This window comes from Saccopteryx bilineata, chromosome 10 (assembly GCF_036850765.1).
Source record: "Saccopteryx bilineata isolate mSacBil1 chromosome 10, mSacBil1_pri_phased_curated, whole genome shotgun sequence".
Lineage (NCBI taxonomy): Eukaryota > Metazoa > Chordata > Mammalia > Chiroptera > Emballonuridae > Saccopteryx > Saccopteryx bilineata.
In genome coordinates, this window is record NC_089499.1 from 21,231,806 (window position 1) to 21,257,005 (window position 25,200).

At 40.1% G+C, this 25,200-nt stretch overlaps 1 protein-coding gene across 6 annotated transcripts in view; it reads right to left on the bottom strand.

Moving 5' to 3' along the window:
• Nucleotides 1-15,324, bottom strand: part of RBMS3 (RNA binding motif single stranded interacting protein 3) — a 698,310-nt gene extending 682,986 nt beyond the window's left edge. For all 6 annotated transcript variants that reach the window (XM_066245086.1, XM_066245089.1, XM_066245084.1 and 3 more), the window contains exon 1: nt 14,639-15,324. In XM_066245086.1, the coding sequence (XP_066101183.1) occupies nt 14,639-14,713 (75 nt within the window). In that variant the 5' untranslated portion in view covers nt 14,714-15,324. The remainder of the gene's footprint in view (nt 1-14,638) is intronic.
• Nucleotides 15,325-25,200: the final 9,876 nt, after the last annotated feature.

The following is a 25,200-nucleotide window of genomic DNA, read 5'->3' on the forward strand; positions in this document are numbered from 1 at the left end:
AGAACTACCTTATGACCCAGCAATCCCTCTACTGGGTATATACCCCAAAACCTCAGAATCATTGATACATAAAGACACATGTAGCCCCATGTTCATTGCAGCACTGTTCACAGTGGCCAAGACATGGAAACAACCAAAAAGCCCTTCAATAGAAGACTGGATAAAGAAGATGTGGCACATATACACTATGGAATACTACTCAGCCATAAGAAATGATGACATCAGATCATTTACAGCAAAATGGTGGGATCTTGATAACATTATACGGAGTGAAATAAGTAAATCAGAAAAAAACAAGAACTACATGATTCCATACATTGGTGGAACATAAAAACGAGAGTAAGAGACATGGACAAGAGAGTGGTGGTTACCAGGGGTGGGGGGAGGGAGGACGCAGGAGGGAGGGAGGGAGAGAGTTAGGGGGAGGGGGAGGGGCACAGAGAAAACTAGACAGAGGGTGACGGAGGACAATCTGACTCTGGGTGAGGGGTATGCAACATAATTTAATGACAAGATAACCTAGACATGTTTTCTTTGAATATATGTACCCTGAAATATTAATGTCATCCCATTAACATTAATAAAAATTTATTTTAAAAAAAATTTATAAATTAAGTAATAGAGAACTGGCATCTTATTACTGGATAGCCAATTCTAGAACAAATACATTTTATATCTTCAAGAATGTCTTGCTTTTAATAATATTGTATAGTTTTGTATGTGAGATTAGAATATTTATTAAACCTATTTCTAAGCAAAAAAAAAAAAAAAAAAAAAAGGAAAGAGAAAAAAGGATGAAACCCAGTCTCACTCTACCTTGAAAAGAAATGGAGAAAAAAAATGAAAGCAGTATCTAAAAAGTTAAAAGAAGGGCTGAAAGCTAAGAGGAAAAAAAAAAAAAGAGGAAGCATAAATTTGGGAGCTAAAGGCAAAGAGACCAGAAGTCAAATCCATGGAAGAAAAATTGAGGAAAGGAGAAAGTAGGTGAACAAGAAAGAAGGGGAATAGAAGCTGTGATACAGGAAGAAAAGAATAGTTCCCCAGGAAGGACTACCTGGGAAAGGCAGGGAGTTGTAGAAGATGCAACACAAAAATAAGGTCACTTCAAATAGCCATTCGAAATGGAATAAGAAAGGAGAGTAAAAGGAACTTGGTGGGCCATGAATAATAACAATGGTAACTTACTCTCTTGGGTGTCTATTGACTTAAACTCCTCCATGACAATGTTGAAATCTAGACTCTCACTCCAAGTCCCACATTCTAACATAGGTATCCCACATTCTAACATAGGTATGTTCTGAGAATCCAGAGCAGTGGTAGTCAATCTGGTCCCTACTGCCCACTAGTGGGCGTTCCAGCTTTCATGGTGGGCAGTAGCGGAGCAACCAAAGTATAAATAAAAACATAGATTTAACTATAGTAAGTTGTATAAAGATTTATTCTGCCAAACTTAGCAAAAATCCAACATAAAGTACTTGGTAAATAATTATTATTATATGCTTTAACTTGCTGTAACTCTGCTTTATAAATTTTATAAAGTAAAGTTACTTCCCTACTTTATAAATCACCATTACTGTGGAACCAGTGGGCGGTTAGAAAATTCTACTACTAACAGAGATATAAAAGTGGGCAGTAGGTATAAAAAGGTTGACTACCCCTGGTCCAGAGCATTAAGCACACCACACACATATCCTCAATTCAACTGCTCCATGGGTCCCCTGGCATTTCAGTGTCCCTCAGCATCACTGCTGTCCGGTGAGTGCTTTGCCTTGTGTGATTCTCATGCCGGTACAGCTCAGCTGGTTTTGTACCTTAGGCCATTGGTTCCCCCACTCAAAGCTAGATCCTTCCCACACAGACCAATAGAGCTTCACTCATGATTATATTTTTAAACATGCATGAATTTATGTGAACATTTCATATACAGAAATTCCAAAATGTATATTGCAATTTGATTCCTAAGGCATTCTGAAAAGCACTGTTGTTTCTAGTTAAAAGCCTCATACTGCTTTCATCCAGGTCCTCCCTAAGAACGAGTGATGGCTCCGCCAGAACCACAGGAGCAAGTGCTAGAGATGACTAAGCAGTCTCACACGGGAATACGCAAAACAAAGCACTACCTTGTCCTCAGAAGCATTGATTTCTTTTCACAAGACACCAAACGCCTCAACTATATATATAACACCTCCATATCAAGTTTTATATTCACGTTATAGTTTTTTTTCCCCAACAATGGTTCTTTAATTTGTAAACTAGCCCTTGCGAAACACCTCTTAACCTTTGCCTTGGAAAGGAAAACAAAAAGTCAAGTTCCAGAAATTTTCAAAAGAAGATTAAGACCTGATACCCTTAGCTTTCTTCTTCTTTTTTTTTTTCTATTTTGTTTATTTTATCTTTCTGGGCACTTCTCACAAATCACTTGTTAATTAAAACTGTAAAGCTGAAGCCTCATCAGTAAAAGTTTGAGGCTCATTAGCATCTCTACAGTATAAACAGTTATGATGAAATTATTTGGGGAAAAAAAATAAAATCACTCTATCAACATTTCTAAAGGATGCTCTCAGGAACAGCAGGAAAAAGAGTAGATATTTAACTTGCATAATATAACATAAATTTATAGTATTCACAATTATGGAAATCTACTACACTTTTAAAAGAAAGTAAAAATTGTTAGTCACCCCTATTATAGTGGGACTCATCCTTTTTGATACCAATTACCAGAAAGAAAAACTGTATTAGAACTGGAAAGAACAAATACATGTCTCCTTAAGACCACTCCGCTCCTCCACATTTCTCTGTAGTCATTTTAGTCTTGGAGAAAATCAGATCCACTGAAATAATCCTTCATGTTTCCAGAAGTGTGTACGTGTGAGTATGTATTTTATGGATACGAGATCTAAGTCAGAGCCGATGCACTGAATTTGCTGATGAAATTCAGTGAAATCTGGCTAGCAGACTGGGAAGAAAAATTGAGTAATTAGATGAAGAATCACAACACTGCATGGTTATGAGAATTCTCCCTCCAAGATGGCGGGGGGGAGGAAGGAAGGAATTTTCAGGTATGGGTGTATGTATGGATCTCCAGAGAGTCATAGCAAACTCCTTCTGGATTAAGATGGAAAGAGATGGCCATGCATTGGGCTTGGGATCCAGTTTTTCCTTGAGTGACTGGAACAATAAGAATGAAGAAAGCCACATGCTGGGCTTCAAGGCTAGAAAAGCAGTAGCTTCAGGGTGCCCAACCACTCATGAGAGCAATGATGGGTCTGGTTTGAGTGTGCATACATATACAAGAGACATGTGCTCTTCAAGAAGCACACAGAGTCTGGAGGGCTGAGAGGGACCTATGGCTAACCAAGAGAAATTATCCCAGGTGAATAACCATGCACAATGAGGATCAGTAGGAGGTGGCAGTTTTAACGCACGTAATAAACCCATGACCCCACTTAGAGGGAGAAGGATTTAGAAAGATTATGCCATAAAATAAATATTGTGCCATTGATTTGCCTCCTGCTTGTACCCCTAAGCTGGGAGCCCAGGGAAACACCTGTTACATTCAACTTCTTTTTCTCTTTCCAATTGGTAAACAATCCCAACAGTTGCACAATGAAAAAATTCTGTAAACCTGGCACCCAGATCGGGAACTCTCAGTTGCTTTCGCTGCCAAAGGTCAATCCAATGTGTCTGCTTTCGACATAGTTTAGCCAAAGAATGTTAATGACATTTTCCGATATGCTCTGCTGTTCTCCCATGTGCTCCGCCCCGGAAATTTGGGATTACTAAACTACAGAGATATCTTGAATGCCAAATGGCCACAATAGGTAGAGAGATGGCCAGCTTTTTCTGCTCTCTGACTGCTGTAGGGACACACAAAATCACAGACAAGTGAAAAAAAAAATATTGTCTTCAAACTAAAATAAAAACTGAAACAAATAAACACTTGTTTGCATATCTACTAAACCTAATGCATTATCATCTTTATTCATCATTTTACTTAGTTCTCTGATAATCTTTTTTGGTACCTCAAGAGGATCTGTAGGTTATAATTTTTTTTTTTCACTTTGTAAGAACACCTATATATGCAAGATGATGGCCCAAAGTTTATAGCCACACATAAATGAATTTACTTTCACCCAGAATTTGGCAGCAAAATTATAAAAACAATATTTTAGTGCCGTGATGGCGAACCTATGAAACGTGTGTCAGCACTGACCCGCGTAGCCATTTTCGATGACACGTGGCTACATGTGGCTGCATGCCAGAGAAGTATGGGGCCGCATGCCGAGAAGGATGTTTCATCCTCGGCTCCTGCACGGCCAGGTGCAGTAGCCGAAGTTTAAACATTTGCTGTAGCGTATACACTCTGTGCCAGAGGTCTGTAGGCCACAACAACAGAACTCTGGCACAGAGTGTCTAGTTCTGGGACTTCCGGTTAGGCCATTAGGGGATCTTTGACTTCACTTCCGGCCAGTGGAGCAGGGAGCAGCGGAATGCCAGGGGGACACATCTCTGGGGTCCTGTGATCGCCATTACCAGCAACCACATAACCACAGCACCATCATCCAATCTACTGTTCTGGGGTGTCGTGGATTTCTAATTGACCATCATTACTGAGATAAGAGAGGGGGAGGCTGGGAGAGGCGAGGGCCTGTGCTATGGGTGCCGTTTCCCACCATTTGAAATAGTGGCAACCATCTTAATTTACATAAGATGCAACTTGCAGAATTTCAAGACAGCATCTGGGCTCAGGTGTTTGTCGACTTGAGGTCAAAGCTTGAGAATCTGGAAAGGTGCCACTTGGGGAATCAAGAAGAGTGCCACTATGAACAGGAAATTTGGAGTGCCTGGAACTGATTATCAGATACTTTTAGCACCCTGAAAAATATAGCAATGGCTTTACTCACAATTTTTCCCTCTATGTACTGTTGTGAGACCTTATTCTCAGCATTAAATAATATCAAAACCAACAAAAGAAACAGATTGACAGATGAAGTTAGTAGCACTTGCTTGGGCTTGAAGTGTACAAAATACCAGCCTTCAATTGAAGATTTAGCCAATGAAATTCAGCAACAAAAAAGTCACTAATATGCAGGAACTAACCCTGCATATTAGTTAAAGAATTCCTCCTCCCCCTCATTTATCTTAGTTCATGGCACCCCACACAAGTTAAATAATATAAAGACCAACAAAAGAAACCAACTGACAGATGAACAAAGAAGTGAAGTGACTAAGCAGGTAAGTTAAGTAATTAGTTTTTGGTTTATTAAATACAGTTATATATTACAATTATACATTTTTGTTATTTAAACTATAAATATCACGAAATTATGGTTTTTTTGGCAAATTTTGCCAAAAAATGTTATGCTCAGTTTTTTGCTCAGTTTTTTGGCAAATTTTGACATACCAAGCTCAAAAGATTGCCCATCCCTGCTTTAGTGCAAAAGAAAATTGAATTTGAAGTGTGGAATGCGAGTGTAGTTTAATAGGCTTCTTAGAATGTGAGACAGGGGCTTCCAAAAGTATCCAGAAAACACGGAGGTTTTACAATGACCCTTGACTTCTTCCACTGGTAAAGGAAGTCATTAAACTTGGAGAAAAATTCTTCTGTTTTCATTGACATACTCCCTCTGACTTCTTATTTTTTTAAATCACTTCTTTTAGCTTATCAACAAAGTTAAATTAAAAAAAACAAGAACAAACCAGAAAGGAAAAACTTCCCATTGCTAATATGAAGTCAAGTTGTCCTGAGAGTTGAATAATAAAGTTTAAAGGCATGGCTTACTTTTTGGAATAAATTGAGAAATTTAAAAAAAAAATCAAAATTGCATTGTTTTTGAAATTCCTTGCCTACCTTAGATCAAAACACGACTTCCTTAGTTAAAAATACTGTCTGAGTTCTGGAAGGATAGCTCGGTTGGTTAGAGCATCGTCCCAAAGCGCAGAAGTTGCATGTTCAATCCCCAGTTAGGGCACATACGGGAACAGATCTATATTCCTGTCTCTCACTCTCTCCTTTCCTCTTTGGCTAAAATCAATAAGCAAATTTAAAAAAAAAGAAAGTGCCCTGGCCGGTTGGCTCAGCGGTAGAGCGTCGGCCTAGCGTGCGGAGGACCCGGGTTCGATTCCCGGCCAGGGCACACAGGAGAAGCGCCCATTTGCTTCTCCACCCCTCCGCCGCGCTTTCCTCTCTGTCTCTCTCTTCCCCTCCCGCAGCCAAGGCTCCATTGGAGCAAAGATGGCCCGGGCGCTGGGGATGGCTCTGTGGCCTCTGCCCCAGGCGCTAGAGTGGCTCTGGTCGCAACATGGCGACCCCCAGGATGGGCAGAGCATCGCCCCCTGGTGGGCAGAGCGTCGCCCCTGGTGGGCGTGCCGGGTGGATCCCGGTCGGGCGCATGCGGGAGTCTGTCTGACTGTCTCTCCCTGTTTCCAGCTTCAGAAAAATGGAAAAAAAAAAAAAAAAAAAAAAAGAAAGTGCAGTCTGAACTGGTGTGCATAGCAAAGGACGAGAGACTTGGGGGGTGAAAGCCAAAAGCAAGGTCAATCCAGAAGCTGTCACAACCTTGCAAGGAAATAGCACCAAGTTAACAACAACGAAAAAGGTGGAGGTACTTCTCATCTCTTAAGAAAAAATTAAACATACCATCATATGGGGGGGAGGGGATGTAGTACCTTGGAAAACAGTCTCTGAAATTGAATTTCAAGCTTTATATACACTTCCTTAAATACTTCATCTACTCAAAGGTCTTTGGGAGTTTAAAAGTATATTTGCCTGAATTTTAAGCTACCTTGACTTTAAGGTATCTTCAGGGTGCCACCATCCAATTTGTGTGAACGATAAGTTTTAAAAGGGGCAACATGAGAGTTTACAGACATTGATAAGAGCTTCCAATGTGACTTGCATACATAAGAAAAGCTTTTAAGGTATCTTAACCAGTTCCAGAAAACCAGATAGTTAGCATTCTGTTTTCCATTTCCCTTTCCATTAAATTGTCATCAATCAGCAATTTAACTAAGATAAATAGATGGCAGAACAATAGATAAAAATAGGAAGACTTCTCAAAAATCCTCGTTAAATTCTATGCATGATCCATATTCATCTTGAAAACTGTCAGCTAAGAAGGAGACAACCAAGAGATCATCTGCTTCTAACATATTGAATACCATATATACAAATTTCTAAACCCTACAATATAATGATGAGAAAGCTTATTCAGAAACAAATTAAAAATCAATTCTTAAAATGATTGCTACCAATTTTTATGATATCATAAGATTTCTTTTTCTTCTATTACACTTTCACTTTTCACACAATGGGAAAGGACGTTATCATGGTTGCCTTGACTGTGTATGCAATCTACTGTATTTTTTTCTGTTTGTTTATCATTCATAAAAGCCAAATTCACAGTTCCATTTACTTCCATTAATTCAGCTAACAGTGGCTTCCAGGCGGAACCAAAAGAGTACCTAGCAAGATAGAGAGAAAAAGAGAACGCTCTTGTTTCTATGTCCTGGAGAAGTTAATGTTTTCCTCCTACAATACCATACACTATGGTTACTATAGTGTTTCTTCCCCATGGTTTAAAGGCTACCACAAAGTAATTCAGGAATTTGAAGGTTTGGCAAACTGCAACCAAAACAGTATTCCATCTATCAATTGTTATTTCCATATTTACACTAGCTCCTAGATTCATTCATGAAACTAGGGCTGTCAGGATATTAATAAGCCAATCCTGTTTCCTTCATTACCTCAACTGTTTTAGCCGAACCTACGCACTTTCAACTCTTATGCTACCTGTAGAGAGAAAGTCAAATGAGGAAGAGTAAGCATCACACTGCCACTATTAATTTTTTGGTAAGCGCTAATTTCACTCACTCAAAGAGAAGAGTTACCACCACAACCAATCCAGCAATGATAATGATTAAATATGCCTGTCATTGTGTCCCACCCCTGAGAACTCTACCCCACCCATTCACCAGTGATGGATGTGTTTCTCTCCATGCACTGGATTTAGATGTGGTGAAGGGTGCAGACTGTTATATTTGTCAAATCACCAGAGTCGACAAAGCAGCATTTGATCTGCTCTGTAGAAAGCATTGGGGACCTGAGCAAAAACTCATCAATGTCACAAAACACAGGTCATCTCCCCATACCTACTAATCAAAGCAGGCTCATCTATCTCAAAGTGAGAGTCACAAATGCTAAACCTGGAAGAGGTCTTAGAGAACCTGACCTAGAAACCAGTTCCTAGACACACCAATCAGAGAATTCCTCCCAGTGTAAAACAGAATCCATGTCTTATAATTTATTACCCATGCTCTTGAAATTTGATGTCTATTAGAGATTAATGTTCTGAATTATAAAACTTTATCCAGATATCTGATTCCACATGGTATACATTTCCTGACTAATAAATCTATATTAAAAAAAAATTTAATGGGAACCAATTCTCTGTCAACTTGAAAAAGAAAAATTAAAAACACATACAGGATCCAACTTACCTCTGTCCACCCTTCTTTTTAACCACTTTAAAAGTGCTTTTTAGTGTCTGAAATTTGAAAGCCAATAGCCAACTCCATAGGCTTTCCAAAGACACTGAAAACAATGTCTTATTAATAAATTTTTTATTAGTATCAGCAGTCTTGTAGCAGCCCTAAAGGTTATAGTTTTCACGAACAAGTATTATTTTCAGAAATTGTAATTAAAAGTATCCCGTAAGAAATAGAAACCTCTCTACTACAACATCCTTGCCAAATAAATAGAAGAAAAAGTGTGTCTCCTTGTGTAACTACGCAAGTATTAACACTGGCATAAATAAATAAGTAAGTAACGAGCAACGTTCACACAAAACCAATAATCATGTTTTCAAATATCTTCAAAAAGAAGCATACCGCCCATTTTACTCAAAGTTGGTGATTTTTACTACCTATCCCTCTTTTGATTTGGGATTCCCGGCCTGACGTGCTTCTCACAATAGCTCCACAGGAAGTAGTAAAAAAGCAGAGAAGAAAAACATTCATAATTTCAAAACAGAAATGAGACAGTCAATTTCATTCTTTGAATGTGTGCTCCATGGGAATGCTTCTGATATCTCCATTTATGCTGCTTTCAGACCCATTTGGAACTATTTGTTTTCTAATTCAGTGGCATTCCATATTTAAAATAGAAATTAGTATTATATTTGAAGAAAGTATATATTTTTAATCATATCCGAAGAAGTTCAACATTGTCCAACTACTGAAAAAAAACAAACCAGCAGCATCCATCCTCAACAACACATAAATATATATTTTAGCTCTTGGTCTTCCTTCTGGTCCATCTGCACTCTTGCTGTGCAACAGCTATAGCATAAAAATGTCTATTCTCACATGCTTTTGATATTACACTATTTAATCACATACAGCTGTGGCTTATGAGACTGTTACAAAACACAATTTTAATGTAGTACTTGAAGCCAATTTTGGATAAACATCAACCATTTACTCTAAAGAAGTCCAACACGAAAAAGATTTTCTTTTAAAGGAAAAGACTGGTTTTCTTAGAATTTGGAGTGGGCATAATTTGACTGAGCTCTCTCGCTGCCAAGAAAAAAAGTCTGATAATGTCAGAAAGAATTGTGTAAAATCATATTAGTGCAAAATGAAGCCTTCCAGAATTCCTGGAGCCAGAAGGACCTGAGATGAACTTAACATCTTCCCTTCTCCTCTTCTGCCTCCTTCCCTGAAAAATCACTCCAACCTCCAACCCTCACATAGATTTTATTACTTCATGGAAATAATTGTGTGTTAGAATTCTGTTATCCTCTTTCCAAATTGAGAGAAAGTGAAAGAATAAAATGTGTTAGAAAGGTCTTGTTAAGAGAAATGTACGTAGTGTCCCCCTTAAGTTTGCACTTATTCTAGAGAAAAGGAAAACGTGAGCTTTTTCACTTTCTACTTTTTTTTAAGTAGGCACTAAAACTTAGTGTTGTGAAAACAGTGACTGCATTACAGAAAAGATAAGACAACTTCAACGACAATAAAGATGTGGGGAGAAAAGAAGGAAGAAAAACAAGGAAAAAGGAAGGGGTGGCCCCTTGTTTCCATTTTTCTCTTATTAAAAATAATTAAAATTGTATTCATTCTAAAAGGAGGCAAGCGCGATTTGTCATAGTTTCGTGCTATCGTATTACATCCCTGAAGCGAAAGAAATATTTGGAGTTGTACCTAAAATTTCAATCGCTGAAAGGTTTTGAGAAAACCAGTTTTGTACGTATCAGCCTTTCAAAGGAAAACAGAACTTGGGAGTTTTCAAGGCTGTTTGAAACTGGCAAGTTACCAACTCCGGCTATCAGTGCAGATCTGGGCAGGAAGTACTAAGGAAATTCTAAACTCGTTCCCTCCCTCGGCAAGATTTTCTGCATTTTCATGTGCAAGAAGTGTGTTAAGGGGTTGTTTTGTTTCTGAAGGATCTGTACACTCACATCTTTAAGAACAGCCTTTGCCCCCCACGAGTCTCTCTTCCTTTGCTGCTTTTCAGCCCTTGTGTTTCCAAGTGTTTGCTCTTTCTGTGGTACAATCCACTGGGCTCCAGCTAGACTTTAGAGATGGGCGGCAGTCCAGGCTGCAGATGGTTGGAAATTCAGCCTGAAATCGGTGTGCAGTTGATGAATGACTCCTTACACCTGACCCCAACTTCACACTAGGCTCTGAACACAGTCCGAGTATCACCAGCCAGAGAAACCCTGTCAGGGTCCCATCGTCTGAACCCTTTGCTTCAAGATCTTCTGGGGAAGCAGATGGGAATGCAGTTTGACTGATGTAGGAGCAACGTGATTACACACTAGGTCCTGGATTGGTGGAAACACAGTGAACCGGTAAGGGTGTGGAAAAGGAGGTAACACGAGCTTTGCTGCGTGTATTTGTGCAAATTCTAAAGTTTTATGAAGATGACTAAAGTTTTCTAACTATCACATACATAGGAGAGAAATACCTATTTCTCATCTGCAAAATATCGATTCACCAGGATGTGACTGAGTTTTCCTCTTTTTAGCGTTTCTAGTTTAAATAGTTGGTTTTCTAAGAATCCTCCCTCCCCCCAAATTATTCAAATTCAGACTGAAATTAACCCTGAATCTCAAAATCCAATAGCAACAGGTCAGTTGCTTTGAATGGGCTGTGACAAAATTCTTGCGAAATATTAGGTTACAACTCAATCAAACATAATTATGTAAATTATCACTAAGCTAATGAACACATTTTTTTTTGTCCCCTTTCTTTAAAGTCTGCTGATTATTCTGGGTGGATTCCCAACACCAAATTTCTCTTGAAACTCATGCTTTTTAATCCAGTTAGGTCTCTTATTTAAATATTATGACATATGACCAAAATTTCTTCAATACTTCTTAATCAAAAGCAATATTCTCTGTCAAAATTGCTTCTCTTGGTAGGAAAAAAAAAACACATTGATTAAAAGAAAATTAACAAATGACAACGTCTAATGTGAGGTCTGGGAGAATGAGTATACTGTAACAATATTGCTACAAGCTATAGCTAGAAGTCAGCCACTAGGTTTCCATGTCATTTGACTTACATGTAAAATTCCCTAATAAAACATTTGAAGCATCTGGAAAATTATTCAAAGGGACAAAATATAAATATCTTATCTCTATTTTTAAAATTGTTTAAGCAAAAAAGTTAAGAGGTTGGTTTCGACGTAATAAAACTAAGCGGAGCAGAGAAGGCAGAGAAGTGTCACAAGTTTTCTTGAATGTTAATTACATTTGAGGAAATGGAAAACATTGGCGTTTATTTAAAAATCCCGTTTTCATTTTACCTTATCATAAGAAAATAGCAGCTGTATTGAATTCCCATATTTAAGCAGAAAGAGAAAGTTCAACATTTTTTCTAATTTCTGAATGAATACAATAAACATTTCAGGTCTTTAAAATCCCATGAAGATTCTCCACCCAAAACTAATGTCAACAAAGAGCTTTTGTAGATTAGTGGAAAACAACAGAGTTTAGAGAACAGTTGAAGGTATGTCACCAGAGTATGATTTTTGTTGTTAACCATAGATTTCTAACTGTATCAACCATAAGTATTCTTTATATAGCAGCATCATTTGAAAGAGCTTTAATTTTAAAATAGGATTATAACTACAAGCCAAATCACAGTGGATTTTATGAATGTCATCTAGATTTACAAATAAATATTAGCACATACGTCCTTCAAAATTATTGTTGGTTATATTTGGAGATATTAGTGTAAAAAGGGCAAAAACTATTCCTGAAATCCCCCAGTGGTTTCCATGCATCCTGGAGCATGACAGAACTTTTTTTAATGTAGTATTCACACTGTCAGTAAGTCTCCACCTTTTAAAATACAAATGCCCATTGACCCTTCCTCCCGTGCCTGTGTGACCAAGTTTCAAAACAGGGCACGTTCTCACATCTTCAGCTTCCAGGAATGTTATTAGTGTCTGTCATTTCGGAGCCGCCGTAACAATATTCGACAACTTCACAGCACTGTCGAAATTTTACGACATAATAATCAATACGAACTACCATGATAGCCAAAGTAGCTGATCTTCTATTCCCTACCACCCTGATCTGATTACCCCAATATCAACTTAGGTTGCCTAATGGATCTAACTTCTTTAAAAATGTTCCAGAAGTTGATGGCTCTGACTAGCTTGAAAGTAACAAGATCCAGATGCTGCCTGTCTACACAACACTAAACTACGTGGGACCCCAAAAAACAGCTTTAAAAAAACTCTCTGTATTTTTTCAGGCTCTTCTCTCTCCCTTCACCACTCCACTTTCCCCTTTACCCCAATCTCTCTCTCTCTCTCTCTCTCTCTCTCTTTCTCTCTCTCTCTCTCTCTCTCTCTCTCTCTCACACACACACACACACTTTCCACCAGTGTGGTTCATCCAGCATCCTGTGTCTTTAAAGTAATGTGCATGACATTATTTCCTGCCAGTAATAGGTTAACAGAAATATCAAGCAGAAAAGCTGTTATTCCATTCATTTCACTCTAAAGTTTCTTTTCTGAAGCTACTTCATCACGGAAAACAAGGTCCAAAAAGAGAGCGTGGATTTTGAAACATTTGGAAAAATTTAGCCAAATGAGTAAAAGGGATGGAATGTCCGATATTTTTCACGGCAACCTTTGAGTTTGCTGTTTTTTGTTTCTTTGGGGGATGAGAAATGACTATAAATTTCCCCTTTTTAACTTGTCCTTGCTTTGCCATTTCCTCGAGGAAGGCCGGAGGTGTTCTCCTCCCAATCCCCAAAGAGTTAAAACTCAAGGCAGTGGAGCAGAGGGGCTGGTCTATTTAAGCAGCAGCAGCACAAACTAAATGCTCACAAAGGCAAAAAGCAATGTGAGTTGACCTTGGAGGGGCAGGGCGAAGCATAGAGCGATGGAAAAAGAAAGAAAGAAAAAAAGCAATAATCTTTAATATAACATTGAAAGCCTGCTGCCTGGCCTGGTTCACAAATAGGCATTGTTTGATGAGACAGAATAAATGAGAGATAACTCCAGCAATGAATTACCAAAACCTAATCACATCAACGCGTCCTGGTGACAGCGCAGATCACTCAGGCACGCCTTGTTCACTCTCGGCATATTTATCTATTAAGAAGATTGTGGAGCCCGGCTAATGCAATACAAAGTAAGAGCATCTGTAAAGCAATATAATCTATGCATTCAAGGTGGGGACTCTCCCAACATTTCCTCCCCCAAATCCAGTCCAATTGAATTGACAAATTGTAGCAGTGATATCACACCTGAGAGTCCTTCATGTGTGAACTGCAGGATAAAGTTCATGGTTGGCACTGCCCACCGCTTAGTTACATGGGCTTGCCACTGGCACTCTAATGATCATTTGAGCACACACATAAAGCCTGAAGTATTTAACCAATTCATGTCCAATTACCTGCAGTTACATTTCATACCGTTTCAAGACCCAGGCCTTCTGACGGCAGCCGACACAGACAAACAGAGCTTCTAAAACTCAAGAACATCTACCGTCAAAGCTCCACAATTCAGTCTCTAGCATCATGATCACCCTCCACCGGAAATAAAACACGTAAAGCAAATAAAAAAAAATACACCCAAACAAACTCCAAGAGACTTTAGTTAACTGTCTTATACCTTCCACACCCTCCTTTTATTCTATACTCAGTGATTAAAAGTTTGAGTTGCCCCCACCCTGGCGTGTCCTATCCAGTGGGGAAAACCCTTCTTAAGAGTCACAAACAAAGAAAAAGCTCACCAGAAAAGCCCCTGAAATTGTATTCTTATGCCTGATAATCACAGTTGGGAATCTCCTTTCTAATAACCCTGCCCCTCTTGCAAAGGACTTTACAGATACCAGGAACATTCACGCTGCCAAATAACAACAAAGGAACTCAGAGTGAAACTATTATCTCTCCTTAAAGAGAAAGCCACGATTCCGGGGCTTCCTTTCTTCTTATAGTCTCTGCGGCTGGCTGCCTCATTAACTCCGTTGGTATGTTACTAATTTCAAAGAAGCAGGAAGAAGTGATGGAGGGGGGAGGGAGTTTAAATAATAATTCACATGCCTGTCTGTTTCCCATCCCAAGTGCAGAAGGATATACCACACTGATTGCCAGACTGTGGGTCGAGCCATACCTTGGTTTGGAGATAATGAGGGTAGTAGTAAGTGTACTGGGGGTACATTTGTGGCTGATCCAGGCGTTTGCCCATGTAGCTGGAATCTTTATCTCCGAGGCAGGGAACTGGATGACAGGGTATAGTGCCCCAGGCCGAGCTTCCTCTTAAACCACTATTCCTGACAGTCCGGATGACGGATGAGGCTTCCGAGAGTCCTCGTCTTCCACCACTCGCTAGTTCCAACACAGCAAGAATATAAAAAAGAAACACACCAAAAAAGAAAAAACAAAAACAAAAACAAAAAACAGGAGATGGGGATCGGTAGGAAAAACACACACAAAAAAACCACACACAGCTTTCCCAGATCTTGTCTGCCTTTCCCTGCTGCCAGGGTCCACTTGGGATGAAGCAGTTTGTTCTCTACCAGGCTGTCTGTAGTGATGTCAATTGCCAGCGTTTGTAAAGGGAAAGAAAAAAAAAAAAATCAAAGTCCTTTCAGCGTAACTCCGAATCCTTGCAGATCAGCTTCCTGTCTCCTGTTTGTCTCTTTCCTCACCTTAAAGCAAAAGCAAATACACAGAAAGAAAGAGGAAGAAAGAAAGAGAAAGAAAGAAGAAAAAGAAAACAGAGGGGGGAAAAAAGAAAGAAAACGAAAGGGGAAAAGAAAAAGGAAAAAAGAAAAAAAAAAAAAACCTTGCACAGCTTAGTTGCTGCTGTCTCCCTCCCAGAGTGACATGGTGATCGGGGCTTGTCCTGTCCTTTCATTCACTTCCCCTCCTTCCAGCCGGTGGGTGGAACCGAGAGAGCCTCTCCGGGGAGCAGCATACGCTGTCCAGAAGGCTGCAGTATTTCCTCCAAGAAGAAAAAAAAAAAAAAAAAAAGGGCTGCTTCAACCCCTGCTGCAAGCAAAGTTCCGATTCCCTCTGCTGGCTATCTCGAATAGCAGGGCGATTTTTTGCAGCGAAGCTGCCGTTCCTGGAACTGAACCGGGGAACTCGGATGCGGGCGGTGGATTCTTTCTTATCCTTCCCTCCATCTACTCCACACAGAAGAGCTGCCTTCTTTCCTTCCCGTGCCAAGTTTAAAAGGTAAGCCACACGGCTAAACAAAACACCGAAGACCGCCGCCGCGGGAGGGAGGAGAGGACGAAGGGAGGAAGGGAGAGAAGGGTGGGGGCAGAAATCAAGGGAAGAGGGACTAACCTTGGCTGGTTAAAATGCAAAAAGTGTGTCCCAGACGCTTTCAAAACCTGTTAACGCGCTGGAGCCAGACGAATCCAAGACCTGGTTTAGAAACTAACGTTTTACTTCTTGGAGGACGCGGAAGATGCTAAGTATTGAGGAAATTTCGAGTCAACTACCAGGACGACTGTTAACAAGCCACGTATCACAGATCACAGTGACCAACTTATCACAGCAGAAATAATCATTCTTCTCATTACAGTCAATCTGTAAATTTCAGAAGAGATGTCCCCTCAGCTTTAGGAACTTCTTTACAAATAAAAGCACTGTTTCTCTCATTGTCTCTTTATGATTATTTTGATCATGGATGCTCTAATTGCTTAATTGATATCACACACACACAAAAATAACCAAAATCATAATTACTTGGCAGTAGTTCTTCCCCTCCCCCCCCCACACACACACCAATAGTAAGTAATATTCTAACATGTCCATCAGCTGCTGCATTATAATACAAATTGTTTCCGAGAAAATATATTTCCTTAAAGGGTCCCTTTTCAAGGCTGGCAGGGCTAAAATTAGCCTCGCCAGCTGTGTTTTGCTGGGAGTGCTCACGCATGCCCAAAGCGTGGGCAGGCCAACACTAAGCTGCTCTCCACTTTGTCAAGTCGGCTCTGTTCTCCCTGCCCGGAGTCGCCTATTCAGACAGAAAGTTCCTGGTACAATTCCAGTGTGCTAGTCAAGAACAGAGAAGTCGGGCCCAACGCACAATATGGTGTCCATCCACAAGCAAGCCCCACCACCCCTGAGACCACTGACTTCCGCTCTGAGGGTCTGGTTTCTGGAAGCTGGGTGAGGGCATGCGTGTTCCTTGGAGAAAGACACGGGTGGTGAGTAAATAGTTTTTATGTTTGACGTTTGACAAGAACAACAATCGGGAGGAAGGAGAGAGGGTGGGAGGGGTAGGAGCTAGGAGCCCTGACAGCCCTGTGAATGAGGGAATGAAGTCAACTCTGCTGATGTTTACATGGGTTACTCGGGGCCTCAGTTGTCCCATCTGGAAAATGGAAATACTGCCAACTTATCTGGCTGAAGGTGGGACACTGAGTCAGGTACTAAGTAAAAATCCCATTCATTTAAAAATTTTTCAGTGGCATCTTCTTGCTCGGGCAATCGAATTGTGACTCCTGGAATAGTTTTCAAGACACTTGAAACCCCAGCTTCTACCTCCAGACTCAGACGGTAAACTCCGCCCCTTACTTTCTACCTCCGAGTCACACCCAACTGCCTTTAAGACCGGAAGGTGCTCTCGCAGGGCCTGGGTCACTCCATCCGCCCAGAGTTCCCCAAACCCACCTGCACATCCATCCCTTCCCCTTCAGTCCGTCTTTTAGGTCTCAGCACGGCTCGCAGCCCCTCACAGTAGCTTTCCCTGAACCCTTGCATCCCCGCTGCCCTGTATTTGCCCTAATATTGTGCTTAATCTGCGTAACTGCCTGTTAATTACATGTTCCTTCTATGATGCTCTAAAAGCATCAGAAACAAAAGGGAAGTAGGAGTTTCTATCACTCTAGTTCACCTTCCTATTTCCAAAACTGGTGTGGAGTCTGGCGTAAAATGGATGCTCTGTAAATGTTTGATGAATGAGAAATCATGACCCTGATCGTTCTAACACCACTCATATCCTTTCTCCAGTCCATTTCCGTACATTTCTGGGTACAGGGGTGTGGTGATACCCTGGTCAGAACAAGGCCCTTCCCTCGTAGAGTGTGTATTCTAGTGGGGAAGATAAACAAAGGAATAAATATAGTAAATAGACAACATAAGATCGGGTGACATTTAGTGCTGCTACAAAACACAAAGCTGAGCCTGACCAGGCGGTGGCACAGTGGATAGAGCATCAGCCTGGGATGCTGAGGACCCATGTTCAAAACTCCAAGTTTGCCAGCTTGAGCTGGGCTCACCAGCTTGAGCGCAGGGTCGTCAGTTTGAGCACGGGATCACCGGCTTGAGCACAGGGTCGCCAGCTTGAGCATGGGACCATAGACCTTACCCCAAGGTTACTGGCTTGAGCCCAAGGTCACTGACCTGAGCAAGGGGTCACTGGTCCAGCTGGAGTACCCCCACTCCAGGTCAAGGCACATGAGAAAGCACTCAATGAACAATGAAGGTGCCACGATGGAGAATTGATACTTCTCATCTCTCTCTCTTAGTGTCTGTCTGTCCCTGTCTGTCCCTTTCTCTCTCTCTCTCGCATGCACGCTAAAGAAAAAAACAAAATAAAACATAAAGCTAAGTAAGTAAAGAAGGTCAGACTCACAGGGATTCCACCTTAAAAAGGACAGTCAGACATGTTCTCCAAGGAGGAGCTCAGTGACTAGTGGAAGAGTGTCACCCCCACCCTGGGCTCCCCCCCAAACTGCCCCGGTTCCAGTCCTGCCTCTGATGTATCACCATGCCCCATTTGTTCCTATTCACCCAATGTCACCACTCACTTTATACAGTCACCATGAGAATTCACCAGACATGTGACATGTTTATAATGCTGTGGAACATATAGGATCCGCTCAAAAAATAAAAACCCGTCAACCTGTGTCTGGGGGAAGTGCATCCCAGGCAGAGGGAACAGCAAAGACAGAGCACCTGGCAACCAGAGCGAGTCTCTGGCATGTGCTAGGCTTGATACAAGGGCTGGAATGGAGCGAGCGGGGTGTAAACATCAGCAGTAATGCTGGAGAGGTCCCCTGGAGCCAGATGGGAAAAGCCATGGCGAGAACTTGGTATGAAAAGCGAAATTAGAGACTGTTGATAGTCAACAGTCAGGACTCTATCCCAACTATTCGGACTGTAGATCTAGACATCTTCGACCACAGAGATCGCTGTCCTCCTAAGTGACCTAATGAGGGTCCTCCCCATTCTAGACCTGAGCGGTCAGGATACTAGATTACCTCTGCAAATTTTGCCGCTCTGGACAAAGGACATCAGTATTCTTTTATTAATAAGTGATTTATGTACTCCTTGAAGGGAAAACGAGACTGTCTTATTTACAAATAAAAGACAAAATAACTTCTCAGCCCAAGCTGAAAAGAACATGCTGCCCACTTACACGTACGGTCCCCAGCATGTGTTGATGCTATCAGCAATTTCTACCCAAATTGCCACTTTCTGAAAGGCTGTTCTATTTTATTAGATTGCTGTTATGTTCTGTGCATCAATTGTCATTAGCCGAAACCATTCATTGAACATTTAAAGCTTGTCTTAGATAACACAAAGATGGTTTTACCCCTTGCGAGAAGTGTAAAACCTGTGTTTTATTTATTTAAAAAAAATTTTTTTTTCCCCTCAGCGATACCAGTAGCCATGGCAATTTTGGAGGAAAGATACTCATGTCAGAAATAGTTTTCATATCATGTCTGCTCTGTTGGAGCAGCCCTGCTTTCCATTTAAATGATCAAGTTAAGGTAGGAGATAACTAGTTTAAGGCACTCTCTAAATCAGAAGCCAGCTGTGTCCCATTTGACAACTAGCCACCAAATTTGGTACAAATTCAAGAGCAGCAAACTGCAGCAAAGGGCATGGACTCTTACAGATTCACGTGACTCACAGCCCAGGCCGGAAAGGTTCTCATTTTAGACAAGTTTTGGCGAACAGGAATGAGGCGATGCCTCAGACACACCATCCGGACGTGGAGAAGTGAAGATGCTGAGATGGGGGTCAGCTGGGGAGAGACGCAGGCTCTTCTCCTTTGCCCCTGACCTGTGTGTGCACTCACAGAAAAACGGAGTCCTCTCTCTGGGAGGTTTTTCTTTTTTTAATTATGAAGACTTAGTCAAAAGCAAAGGAGGAAAAAGGGATATAAGAAGAAAAAATAATTGTACTACCTTTGAAAGCACATATATTATTCTGTCTTTAAAAAGACATTCATGCCCGACCAGGCAGTAGCGCAGTGGATAGAGCGTCAGACTGGGATGTGGAGGAGCCAGGTTCAAGACCCCGAGGTCGCCAGTTTGAACGTGGGATCATCTGGTTTGAGCAAAAGCTCACCAACTTGGACCTAAGGTCGCTGGCTTGAGCAAGGGGTTACTCAGTCTGCTGTAGCCCCACGGTCAAGGCACATATGAACAACTAAGGTGTCACAACAAAAAACTAATAACTGATGCTTCTCATCTCTCTCCGTTCCTGTCTGTCCCTATCTATCCCTCTCTCTGATTCTCTCCGTCTCTGTAAAAAAAAAAAAAAAAAAAAAAAAAAAGGCATTCATGACCTTGGATAATATTTTTTAATTTGGCATTTTCTGCCTTCTTTATTCAAATTTGTGAATTTCTTTTATTTTTTAATTTTTTATTTATTGATTTTAGTGAGAGAAGAAGGAAGGTAGAGAAAGACAGGAGCATAAATCTGACTGGGGATTGAACAGGCAACTTGTGCACTTAGGGATGTAGCTCTAACCAACTGAGCTATCCAGACAGGGCTGTGAATTCCTTATCAATATAGCAATTTCCAAATGAATATTATACATAAAAGTTGTTATTTAAAAAAAGAAAAACAAGATGGTAGATTGCAGTTTTCAATATTAAAGTAATAATATAACTTTTTTTTTTTCCTACAGAATACTGGCCAATGGTTTAAGAAAATACCTGAGACAAATTAGAAAAAAGAGACTAGTGATTGAACCATGTCTGGTCCAAGTTTAAATTGTAATTGAATGCAAAAATATTAATGTAAATAAAAACAATAAAAATTAGCCTTGAAAGAAAATTTCAAGCTTCAGGCTAAAATGATAATGGACTATGGTTCAAGAGCATTTATCAAGTGTAAAAGCAAGAATATTTTAAAGCAATGAACATTATTAACTTCAACAGAGTTTTATTGAGCATATACTATGTGCCTAAATAATCCAGGATACCTAAATAAATATTCTCATCCTTGTCCTCAAGTGGATTTAGCAACTCAGTATCTATCAAATATAGACCATTTATAAATAACTTTAATGTGTTTTCTCATATCTGAGTATCAATTTGTAGCAAGTTATTAAGTTATTTTCTTGAGGTTGACTCAGTTTTTTTCTGAAATGCATACTTTGTTATAATTCTAAACAATAATGAACATAAAAGAGCAGGTTTATTTTGTTTCTAGTATCTTAGCATAAAATACTTAATATACTCTTCACTTTCTATATACTTTACCGCTAGTCTTACCAAGATACACTTCTTCTCTTCATTGAAAGTAGGCATGGCCACATGACTTAGGACAGCCAATGAAATATGAAGCAGAAGTGACACGTGTAAAAGTGTTTAACTGTTGCTGTTTAATATCACCAATCCACGCTTCTCTGACCTGCTGATATAGAGAACTCATCTAGGAAGGCTGAACACAATTGCCTGGAATAGTCAAGTGGACCAGCGATTGTTGTCACGAGCTAGACATGAACTTTTATTGTATTATGCTGTTGCGATTTGGTCACTTAACCACAGTATCATCTAGTCTACCCTGCCTAATATGACAGAACTTGGAGTTTTAGTCTCTATTTGTTGGTTTTCTTGTTTGTGTATCCCCCACCCACTCCTCTAATATCTAAGGACAACAATGGCAGAGAATTTAGCTATCATGTCACTGTTATATCCCCAGCACTTTAAACTGTCTTCAGGCTTGTAATACACAATTTTTTAAAAGTTTGTTAAGTGAATCAATAAAATGTTCACCTAAATCATCTCATTTATCTATCAGTGATTAATGTGTGATACTTTCTGAATCACACAAGGGGAAATAAGACGTAGAATCAAAAAGCCAACACTGTTAAATTATCTGGGAGAACTGCTCTAGTCCTGTGTGTTTAAAGGAGGGGAATGTTTTTCTGCACTGACTATTGGGAGTGAACACTGAGTGGGGGGTTGACTAAGAGAGGAAAGGAAGTGAAGGAGGAAAGGAGCTGAAACTTACATAGGGGAAGCCAGAGGAGGAGTGTATATAAGTGCTTCCTTAGTTAAAACTCAAAAGCATCTGGAGATTAGGTATGATTGTTCAGACTTGACTGTTGAGGAAACAGAGAAGGGTTTTAACTACCCTATCCAAGGTCACACCCGGTTGTTTCATGGGTTGAGGGCTATCTGTGACTCGCGTCGGTATAAGCCCAATCCTAGGCTTTTTCCTAAGCAGCATTTGATGGAGATTGTAAATGCTTTACACCAAAGTTGGATTTGATCATCTTTGTGTTTAAAACAGAAAACTTACAGTTCACATAAAAATCCTAAATAAATTCTATGTTTTCACAGAAACAGATGGTGTTGAACAGACAGACAACAGGAAAGGAGGAGCATGGTCTTCCACCAAATAGCATAAACTCTGTTTGTATGACAGGCACGATGGTGAATTGTTGTGTGTCAGCGTGGCTGAGCTGTAATACCCTATCGTTTGATTGAACACTTGTCTAAATAGTGTAAGTTATTCATTAGATGTGATAAACATTTAAATCGGTAGACTTTGAGTAAAGTAGCTTATTCTCCATACTGTGGGTGGGCCTTGCTTAATCAGTTCAAGGGCTGAAGAATAAAGACAGATCTTTCAAGAAGAAAGAAGTTCTGTCTCAGACTGCCTTTGGACTCATGACTCAACATCAAGTCTTCCCTGCATTTTTTTTTCTAGCCCCAAAATCATATCTGCCAATTTCTTAAAAGAAATATTTCTGTGCTACTGGTTGCATTTCTTTGGAGAACCCTGATGAATACAACAGGTTAATAAAATAAAAAGAATATGGCAGCAATGAAGGGCAGTGAAATAGGCACCCTTTAACATTCCTAACAAGTGTCTATAATGCTTTGTAATACAGCTTACCAAAATGTATAGCCTTAAAATTCGCATTTTTGTAACCCAGTAATTTTAGTTCTAGGAATCTGAAACAGATCATTAGAAGCTTACTAATATGAAATTGGAAAAAAACCTGAATGTCCTTTGATATTTATTAAATAAACTCACTATATAATTTGATTCAACCATTAAAATGATACTTAGAAAAAGTGTAACAATTTGGGAAATGCTTAAATTGAATAGCTAATGGAAAAACCCAGAACACAATTTTGTATATGCTTTGAACAATGAGATATAAACACAGAGACGAGAGAATAGAAGAAATACATCAAAAGAGGAAGCGCAGAATAGTTTCTCTGCGATAGGGTTATTGGTGATTTTTCTTCTCTTTTTGATAAATACTACATTTTCCAGTTTGTCTCAAAATGAGCATATATTTTATTATTTAAAATAAACATTATTTTGAAATAAATTCTTTTTTTTTTTTTTGACAGAGACAGAGATAGAGTCAGAGAGAGGGACAGATAGGGACAGACAGACAGGAACAGAGAGAGATGAGAAGCATCAATTCTTCATGGCAGCACCCTAGTTGTTCATCGATTGCCTTCTCACATGTTCCCTGATGGGAGCGGGGGGCTACAGCAGACTGAGTAACCCCTTGCTCAAGCCAGAAACCCTGGGCCCAAGCTGGTGAGCTTTGCTCAAACCACATGAGCCTGCGCTCAAGCCGGTGACCTTGGGGTCTCTAACCTGGGTCCTCTGTGTCCCAGTCCAATGCTCTATCCACTGCGCCACTGCCTGGTCAGTCTTGAAATAAATTCTTAAGTCTAGCTCTAGGTATGGTTTTTATTAGTAACTGGCAGGAAATTTTGAAACACCTAGAGGTGACAATATCAAAATAAATTGTAGGTATATTTTAAGTAGCCCTTTGCTTCTTACCTGGATCAGATATTAATTTAAGAAAAGTTTAAATTTTTCTTTAATATAAATATCTAGGAGCATTAATTCTACATAAAAGATGTCAAACCTCTCATTTAAGGGCTAAACACAAACATTCTCATTGGATAAAAGAATAACAACTATCAATGATATATCTTTGAAAGGATTAAACCTGCATAAGTACCCAAGGTTTGCTTTCTTTCTTTCTTCTTTTAGCATAAACTAATTCTGCTTCTGTACTACTAAGTTTCTCATAATTCATTAAAAAAAAAAAAAAAGACCATGTTGGTGCATCCCTGTTGGCTTGTTTACAGTGTGTTGTAGAAACAGGGATATTTCCCCCCCTTTTCCACATGAGAGGAAAGGAGATAGAGAAACTTCTGCTTGCACCGCAACCATGATCCACCAGGCAAACCCCCTCCGGGGCAAATGCTCTGCCCATCTGGGGCCATGCTCACAACCAAGCTATTTTTAGCACCTAAGGCAGAAGTTCCATGGGGTGATGGACTGGCACCAATCAAGCCATGGCTGTGGGAGAGAGAGAGAAAAAAAGAAGAGGGAAGAGAGGGGTGGAGAAGAAGGGGGAAGGGAATCAGGTGGTCACCTCTCCTCTGTACCTTGACCAGGAATCAAACCTGGGACATTCACATACCAGGCCAACGCTCTACCTCTGAGCCAACTGGTCAGGGCCCAAAATAGGATTTTTATCCCTATTACTATGTTTTCCTGTATATTTCCATGCAAAGAATCCCACTATTTGCAGTCCACCGAGCCCATATTGTCCGAATGTAGCTATAAAATTCTATTGGCCCTTCTCACCAGCTCACCTTCTGCCATGACTTCTGCCACCAGTGAACCTCAGTTTGGAAAGCACTAATTAAAAGTCTCAATGTGGGAAAAGATGAATAGCTGCTTTGTCACATGAAAAACACATTTTTTCTGAAAGGAATATTATCACTTCGTATTGACCGTCTGGCTTCCAGCTGCCAATAGCTTAGCAAGTTGGATCGATAGGACCAGATCTGATCAGCTGAACTGATTCTTTCCCCCTAGAAAAATCTGGACTTGCAGAAATCCAGGCTGAAAGCGACTAGTAATTAGAATTGCCAGATAAAACACAAGACACCCAATTAAATTAAAAATCTGGACAAATTTTAATATCAGTATGTCCCAAATATTGCATATAGCATGACTCATGAAATACCGAGGCCATGCTCATGAAAGGTATTTATTGCTTGTGTGAGATTCAGATTTAGGTAGGTGTTCTGTGCTTTTATTTCCTAAATCTGGAAAGCCCGCTCCTAACCGATGCCCATGAAACAGTTTACAGGCCTTTCTGAGGACAGAAGAATTGGTCGAATTTGAATTTAATGAGAACTAGCCATGCTTCATGTTTCCAATCCCCTTTACTCAAACCAGGGAAACCAAAGGGTCTCCAGATGAAGTCCGCCATAGGAGGCTCAGCCGCAGCTGTGTTCTCACTGTGAACCCGTAGACTTTTCCAGGAGCTCTGATTTTGTTATTGTAAAACTTGTTGTTTTTTTAAGCATAAAGGAATATTTAATCTTTTTTCTAAAACTGTGATTTACCACAATAAAGTGCCTGATTAAAAAAAAAAAAAGCCAGATGCCCTCAACCCCACTCCTGATGTCAGAA